General features: G+C 44.9%; 1 protein-coding gene across 1 annotated transcript in view; it reads right to left on the bottom strand.

Moving 5' to 3' along the window:
* AKAP12 (A-kinase anchoring protein 12) overlaps nucleotides 1-171 on the bottom strand; it is a 31510-nt gene extending 31339 nt beyond the window's left edge. The window contains exon 1 of the mRNA XM_031552206.1: nucleotides 24-171. Within this exon, the coding sequence (XP_031408066.1) occupies nucleotides 24-171 (148 nt within the window). The remainder of the gene's footprint in view (nucleotides 1-23) is intronic.
* Between the last annotated feature and the right edge of the window lie 8629 nt (nucleotides 172-8800).

The raw sequence follows: 8800 nt of genomic DNA, 5'->3' as shown, positions 1-8800 counted from the left end.
CGGCGCTGACTCAGCTCTTTTACCTTCTCCTCCGCCCACCGAGACCGAGCCGGCGCCCGCCAATGCCCTCGGGGTGCTCCGGCCAGGGGCTGCCCCGCGGTGGGCTCGGGGCCCCTTCGCCACCAGCGCCCGAGGGTTGCCGACCTCAGCCATGAGGGCCGTCAGGGACATGTCTGGGCTGCGGCTGGTGCAGAGCAAGCAGGGACCTATACCTTAACGGGGTACCACGCTGCTGGCTTTCTATTTTTTTTTTTTCCTTTTCTTTTTCCATGCGGCACAGGTTCTCATTGATTAATTCCTGCTAGACTGCATGGCGAGCAAAGCAGGCAACGTGGTAGCTTTCCTCCCGACCCAGACACACGCACACTGTGCCCCACTTCCGTGTACCACAGGAGCGGGACCAACGTGCACACAGCAGCACACCCATCCAAAAGGACCCCCAGGGAAATGGCACATACACCGAGATAAACCAAACGCGGTGTTGTGTTGCCAGAGGGAGCCCCTCCCTGTGAATCCCCCCATCTTCCACTGAGCTCATAGTTCAAATCAGATATCGGGGACAATGTGAAACAATCCTCATCCATTGAATCACAGGATCATTCAGGTGTGTGTATATATATATATATGTGTTTATTTATATTTATATTCTCTTAACAATTTGCTCTGTTAATTGCCTGCTCTCTGCACGTGGTCAGCTTTTTACGTAAAGCCATCAGGCCACACCAAGTCATTGCATGACACAGCCACTGCAGCAGTACAAGAACCTCGTGGAGCCTCAGCAAGAACTAAACTGCTGCTGAGGATGGTGCAGGCAGAACCACATCCCCCCGTTCAGCCCAGTCCAGCTTACCTTCACATATATGTGTATAATACTAGGAACACATTGTCCTAAGGCCACTTATCTCTCTAACAGTTTTCTTAATCTTTCATCTGTTTATTTTTTCCTCATCTTCAGGAAGTTAGTATGGTGCATTCGTTTTAAAGGAAAGCAGGAAAAGGGAGTGAAAATTGGTCACTTGGCTCTGGGAGGTATAAGTGAATCCCAAAGCCATGGCCAGCCCCTGGGAGCAGATGCACCCCAAGGGTAGAATCCCCACTGAATAATTCCCAACATTTCTGGCTTCTGAGCCCAGAGACACTGAGCCCTTCTCACTTCTGGTGCTCACATAGTGCATCGGTGCTTGGAAGTGCTGTAGATACAGATGTATTCCAGACTGGGCCTACAAGATCTTCTTTGTAGTAAATTATCACTAATAATGTGCTTGTGATGGCAGAACCAAGCCCACAGCAGCTTACAGGGCCACCCAAAGGCCAGCCTGTCTACTGGGTTCCCCTCAGTTGCAGCCCCGCAGATGTGTGGGCTCCTTGTGCTTGGAACTGAGGGAAAATCAGGGATCCTGCTCAAAAAGGGAAAAGTGCCATAATTCAAGTTCCATGCTATATCATTTTTCACTTCCCATTGGCCACCAAATGCTTTTATTGCAAGCAGCCTCTTTTCTGCCATTTGAAATTACTCTGTAGCCCTTGTGCTCATGGCTTGTAATTTTTGCTTTCTTTCTTGAAGTAACTCCAGCAGAGGGACCTCAGGAGATACACCCTTGGCCCTACTTTGGCCCAGAAGCTGTTTGTTGATTCTCTTGTAGCCTTTCACCATGCTCTGTGCCCTCTCTATACAGGAGGAATAGTGACAGATGACAGGACTGACTCTGGCATGTGTTCTCTTGTGTTTCTCTATCTTCCACCCATGTGCTAGAAGGGTTACTGCCCAGACCTTTGCCCTGAGCGGTGTGACTGCCTCTTGCTACACATAAGGCTTTCAGGCGCTAAGTCTCTTCTGCTTTCCAGTAAGGAGGAGTCACATGTACTTCAAATGGTCCTCTTCCCAAGGCACCAAGCAGCACTGTTGCAAGAATATTCAAACTACAGACAGAAGTATGCACGGTTACTTTTCAGAAAGTCAAAAATATAGTAATGAAAGTACTGCTGGCACATTAACCACATCTCTTGTCCCATCCGTGATTTGCCCCATCTGCAACTTGTGGCCTTGGCTTTGGGTCCCTGTCAGTCCGGCTGTGTCTGAGGAGCAGTGGGGTGGCATGGAAGGCTACGCCTCTGCATCTGCAGTGGGAGGTGGGTTCACTTGGCATGGGCCCCAGGCTCCCCATCTCCAGCCTAAGGTGCCTGGTCACAGGTTTGTGCAGGAGCTGGGGTGGCTGCCTGGAGCCCCTGTTCACACCAACACCCTGCCGCTTTTATCAGCAGGAGCCACGCTAGGATATTTTTGGCATAAATGCTAAGTGGAAACATATCATGTAAGTGTTCTTGAAATGGGAAGCTCTTGAGAACGTATCTTAGATCTGGATAGAGAATGTAGTGCTCTGACTTCTCCTCAGCTGTACTTACTATCTATCTTCAGCCTTTTTTTCCCTCCTTTTTAGCCAGTTGTGATAGGAAATCCCAGGATGTTCTAGAAATAAATGTGTATACCTAAGGAGCTAATACATATCAGCTTAACAAAACACAAGCAAGAAGTAAAAAAGGAAGAAAATGACAACAATATCCATGTAAAAATAGTTTGCTTGCAAGCAGCCTTAATTAAGCCATAGGAAGAAGCAAGAAAGGAAAACAATTTGCCTAATTACTTTTTTTTAATTATTATTTCTTTGGAGCTAAAATACTGTAAAAAGTTACGATGATATACAAAATATAAAAAAAAAAGAGGAGGAAAAAAAAACCAAAACAATCATCTCAATCTAATCCATTCACATCCCAGAGGTTCTCTGTATCAGAAAAGATCTATTCATGTATATGTATGTGTGTATGCAATTTATAAAACGGTCTCAAGTTTGATGATTATTTAGGTAAAGGCCATATATTTGAATAACAAGTGCTGGTCCCAAATACATCAACAACATGCTGCAGCCATTTTGGAAGCTCTGCCCCCACCCCTGATTTACTTTCTATCCTTACTCACTCCTCACTTACTCTGCTCTTTGTGGAGTAGTTTGGCAAACACATGAAGCTTCAGTAGTCCAATTATCACCACCTGCCTGAGGGCAGTTCTTCAGAAGGGCATGGGACAGGGCAATAGACTGCAGCAGTCTCATGACCTGCTAGGAGTTTGACCAGAGAGATGCATGGCATGGTCTGGTCACTGCCCAAACAATGCAGTCTCAAAATTTCTTACTTTCTCTATAACTTTCCTGTGAGGAGGGAATCCAGGCTGCAGCCTAGTTTCCTAGTAAGCATCTGGCTGTCATGAAGCATAGCAGAATAAATAATATGGTGTGCAGATGCAAGGACTACAGGGTGCCAGCGTGGACTCCCCAGCAGGCAGGGAGTGGCAGTGGCAAAAGTGGAGAAATGTTTCCTCAGTGGCAGTGTTTTATCTGCCGCATAGATAAATGCATCTGACCCAAGAAGCCTTTCAGCTGGTGCTCTGAGGAAATTCCTCATCAACGAAGGAATGTCCATAGGACAGAGATAAGGAGGCAGAGGAGCTCTCTGCAATCCCATTGCCCCATTGTCACAGCAGCAGGTGAGTGATGCTGCTTTGTCCTCAAGAGGAAAACCCCTGGGATTGGGACTGAGAGCAGCACTGCAGAGGAATTCCTTGGCACTGCTGGCGTTGTCATGGCAGCTGAATGGAAGAGTTCTGCGGCATCAGGTGCTGGGACACCTCTCTGAAAATTAAATTTTAATTTTGAACGGACTCAAGATAATTTAAGTTATAAGAGACCTCTGGAGGTCATGTTCTTGCTTAAAACAGGGCTAGCTTCTGCTTTAGATGAGGCTGTTCAAGACTTTACTCAGGCAAGTTCTGTTGCTTTTCACCTCTTGCTGGGGCATGTAGTGATACGCTTCCAGCCTGTGCTGCTGAGGGAGTCCTCAATGCCCACAGCTGGGACCTAGATCGAAGGTGCCTGTCCTTTTCTTGTCCCCCGGCAGTCTCTGCCAAACCTGTGTGTACCCATCTCCCTTCCTGAGGTGTGTTGCCACCACCACTGCCCCAACAGTCACCTGGCCTTGCCCACTCTCCAGACTGCCAAATCCTCTCTCAGAAGTCCTCTCCCATAAATGGGAAGAAGATCATGAAGTTTTTCTGCATCCCTTACACAGAGATTACCTGCTTCTCTGGCCATTTTTTGGTCAGATTTCATGGCTCCTGGCTGAGCTGAGAGACATTTGCTGTGTGAAAAACGTAGTAAGGTATGTGATCCTTTCTCTGTAATGCACTCCCAAGGAAACTTTGTTAACTGCAGGTGGGAAACAGCAAAATGCTTTCTGGATCACAAACTCCAGCAAATAGAGCAGGAAAACAAATTTTAAAAGAAACATGCAGACCACCAAGATATCAGTGCTGTCACATTCTTCCTCTGGCCTAAGCAAGGACCATCGTATTCTGCCACTGCCCACCCAGAATGCGGCAGCAGGGATGATTTTCCTAGCTCATTACCTTGACCTTCCTCTTTGCAGCATGCCTCTGGCTCTCCACAGAGCAGTTTTTTTAGTCTTTGCCTTAAACAGCCTTCTTCATCTAACGCTACCATATTTATAATCTCTCCTTCAGTGCTGATGATGGTCATCACCCTTCTGCTTTTGTGAGATCTTCAAAAAAGAGATTTTGTGCTTTGCCTTTTGCTGGGGGTAGCGTCCTTCAAAGTCCTTCATTAAATCACGCCTTTGATATGCTGTCTACAGAAAATGGATTAGCTGCAGAGATGTGGCTGATCTATGATCACTGCCTGGCATGCTGGACAACCTTACTTCCTCATTTCCTCATCTTACATTTATTGGTCTATAAGTACCTGGTGCAGTCTCACCAGTCTTCACCCCAGAGCCTGTGAGCCCCTCCTTTATCCATCCCAAGCCATATGCCTCCACACAACTTCTGCTGCTGCCTCCCATTTTCCTCTAGCCCCATGCTGGTAATACCTAGTCCCACAGGTTTGTACACAGCTCTGGACACAGAAGGTCCCACCAGACATCTTCTGGGCAGTGTCTGGGTTTCAAAGCCATATGCTTCATACCTGAGACTTTTCACCTGGGCAGCCAGCAGTGCTTGAGTGGGTGGGTGACACGGTTCCTATACTCTGAATGGAGGGAAGCTCTTAGATCAGCCCTTTCCCTTACTTTAAAATTAGTGAACTCTCCAATGCATGCACTTTCATTCTGTCTGCTAGGTGCTATGTTGAAAATAATGGGGTCCTGTCTATGAGCTGTTTCTCCAGTAATACAAATAATAAATAGGCTTTAGCTTTCATAATTTATAACTTTTGTCATGACCACTGAACAGAAATGTTAGGCTCATCGCTTGACTGACAAAGTACAAAGAAACATCCAAACTTTTAACCAAAAGCTTTTAACCTTCTGTCTGAGTGATCAAAAATAAGCTTGCTTCCAGAAAAATAACCAAAAGAAAGATAGCCTGAAAGATAACCATCATGTTTCAGACTTGTGAATAATTTCTGAGCTGGGGCTCTTAACTCAAAGCATTTTTAGCTTTTTTTTTCTGTCGAGACACATGAGATTACTGATGCGGGAAGGAAGTGAGAAGCAGAGCAAGCATAGATCATTTCCATCATCCATGTTTTGTCTTAGTCATTGTACAGAGGGCATTAGTACACCTGATGAGCAGAAAGCTTCAGAAATTGAGAGAACTATCTACAGCATTTGTGTGGGTCACTGTATTTGCCTACAGCTTAGAAAACAAAAAAGTACAAAGCTGTTAGGCTAAAGAAGTCTTCACGTAGAGTATCAGATATAACTGTAAAACTTAGATCAACTTTTGCAGTATTAGCTCATCAAAAGGTAACACGTTTCTCTCTAAAGGACTCCCATCTTTATGTGTTTATAGCAATAATAGCAGATCCTCAAACAGTCTGGTTGTCTTCATTGTAGCATCTGGAGCAATGACAAGACTGGTGTCATTTTTATGGTTGGTCATACTGCAGCAGAACTTGAAGTGATCCTTGATAAGATTTTCAGTGAAAGAAAAGAAGAAAGAAAGACAACAAGAAAGCCTCTCCCACGTCAAATTCTTCAGGCTGACCTGTCGGCTTCTATCTTACTACATTTGGACTTGAATTTCTCACCAAGGTCAGAGCAGATTAGAAACTACTTTCATATCTGACAGAAATATTACTCCCCTGTGAACAGGGGGTGTATCTCAAATGTGGAAAAAGGGTTCTGTCTTCTCATACAAGCTGTGTGGAGGACACGGAGGCTTCTCTATTAATTCTGATTTGCACCAGCAAGTCATCATTTTTTCCTAATCCTACCTCCCCCACTTTTGTTTGGATCTAAGCAGTGGGCTCTGAAAACACAACTGAAAATACCAGAAAGACATAATAAGATTTGAAAGATCTTATGATCATCTCATGATTACCAACATTTCTCTTTATTCTGTTTGTGAGAAATGTGCAATATTTTTTTTTTCTAAATCATGCCTAAAACACACGACAACAAAGTTATGTGCAGCCGGGCAAGGGCTTTATTTCAGGAGTGACCTCAGGACTCACATTTCCTCTTGCCTGAAGCTCAATTCACTTTTGTAGGGAACTTGCTCAGTGGGAGACATGTTTTTCTTAAATGTTCAACAGCTGCATGGAAGCTAGGCAGAAGGAAAACAGAGGGGAAGGCAAAGGATAAAAAAAACAATGCTGTATTCCCCCCTTGTCTTTTAAAACTCTGGTTCCCTCAAATAAAAAGTAAGAAAGGAAAGTCTGAAAATCCTGATATGATGAAACTGAGACCCATCGGCTGAATGGCATGCCAGAGGTCATGAAGAAGTCTGTTGCAGAGATTGGAACAAAGCACAATATCCATTTCCCAGCCATGTTTACAGAAATGTCTAGTTCCGCCAGAATTAGTAATGGGATGCCAGAATGAAGAACAGCTACAGCTTTTTTCAAGCACGGATCTAAATAACACAGTGCTGCAAGAGCATGTGAAAGCAAAGAGAGAACAACTTTATGAAGCGCCTTTATTTTAGAGGAATCTTGCAAAATAAGGGGATCTGCTGAGGAAGATGTTTGGGAAAGACATATAGTAGTTGAAAAGAAAGGTGACTAGGCAAGGTGAACTCAAAGTACTGACGATCAAAATTTACCTGAGTTTCTGTCTCTTGGTCACTTGGCCTTCCATGCATGTATGCCACATTCACTTAACATGTCATGGATTGAACCTGCATGCCCTTATCTGCTGTAGTGACAGTCTGCAGTAGCGGAAGCTGTTGCTTGAAATAAATGAGAAGAAAGGTTTCCCCGGTTTACTTTCTCTGTGTGGGATGCCTTTCTTAGCTGGAAATCAACTTGTGCATCTTGCACACATGAAATAAAGGAAAAATTAAAAAGAAAAAGATGAAGTGGCCATCAGCAGAAAGGTAGGGTTGGTTATTAAGGACTCCAAAGACAGAGGAAGAAAAGAATGGATAGGGAAGCAAATAAAATCAGCACAAGGTAAGAGGTATCAAGGAGGATTAAAAAGTGAAAAAAAGGAAACATTACACAGAAATTTTCAAAAATATAGTGTTTGGTTTGCAAAATGGTTGCAAGAATAATTTGCAGAATAGTTACAAAAGCTTTATTCTGATGAATATTCTGTAGTTCTATCAATCACTTTTAGGCAAAAATCTAGAGCTATCACTCTGCCTGTGCACCTTTGATCTTTCATCAGTCTATAGGCCAAGTTCTCCTTGCTCAGCAGTGCTTGTGGTGGGGAGAGGATGGGGATAATGCTGACAGAAATCAGTCCTGATTTACCTGACTCCGTCTGCAAGCAGAAGATACTGCTCTTGTTAAAGCAGCAGGTCTTCTATAAATGCAATCAGCACTTTCAGTATATTCTTCCAGGCACCAAGACAAAGCTGAGCGCATGAAGTGAGATCAAGGTCTCTCAAAGCACATAGTTCCAGGCTCAGAGCAAGCATATTTCAGGCAGACCATGAGGAGAAGCAATGGCAGTGTTTCTCTGGCCTTGGGCAGCAAAGCCCTGGCAGGATACTGTGGGCACTTAGGCCTTGTTGTCCTTCTCCAGATCCTGAGCACTGGGCTGTGCAGGCTCTGCCAACGTCCCACCTGGAGGAGCAGCCCTGCAGGTCATACTTTCAGATGGCTGGCTTCCAGGGCCTCCTTCTAGACTGTGCTCCCTTCAGTTTTCAGCACACCTTGAGTGGCTCAGAAATAACCCTCCCACCTGCCACCTTATGGGAAGCTACAGAGGGGATGTTACTTGGGGATCAGGATTTATCAGACCAGTGCCTTTTCTGCACGGATGTGCTGCATGCCCCAAGGCCTCTGAGAAGGACAAGACTCCTTACTAGTGTGGGTGCTGCTTCGTAGCTTATTTCTTGTTGAATCAGAAGCTGTAAAATGCTGCTCCATTCTTCTGTTTGGATGTGAGCATCATCTTGTGATCATGGCTCAAAATCCAATCCTGTCAGCAGAATTTAAGTCCCCTGGCAAAGCTTAAAATCAGTTGTTTTGAAGAACTCTGCTCCTGAGCCACCGACCTTGCCACTGATTTAGACTGCACTGTGCCCAGTAAATACCATTGGCCGCTGTGTCTGGCTACTGGGAAACAGCTGCATTATGAACATTGGCAGGTGGCAAGTCCATGATGTGATAGCAAAACCCAGGTAGATATCAAAGTTTACTCTTATGAGTAGCTGGTGCTGACATAAATCTGCTCCCAAAAAGATGGTGGTGAGACTCATCTTGCTGGGGTTGGGAGCGTGGCAGCTTCTATCCTCAGGTTGCCAAGTCACCCAGTTCATATGGAGATAAATTATGCCTTTTTT

Source organism: Meleagris gallopavo, chromosome 2 (genome assembly GCF_000146605.3).
Source record: "Meleagris gallopavo isolate NT-WF06-2002-E0010 breed Aviagen turkey brand Nicholas breeding stock chromosome 2, Turkey_5.1, whole genome shotgun sequence".
NCBI classification, from domain to species: domain Eukaryota; kingdom Metazoa; phylum Chordata; class Aves; order Galliformes; family Phasianidae; genus Meleagris; species Meleagris gallopavo.
This window is presented reverse-complemented; position numbering and strand designations above follow the sequence as displayed.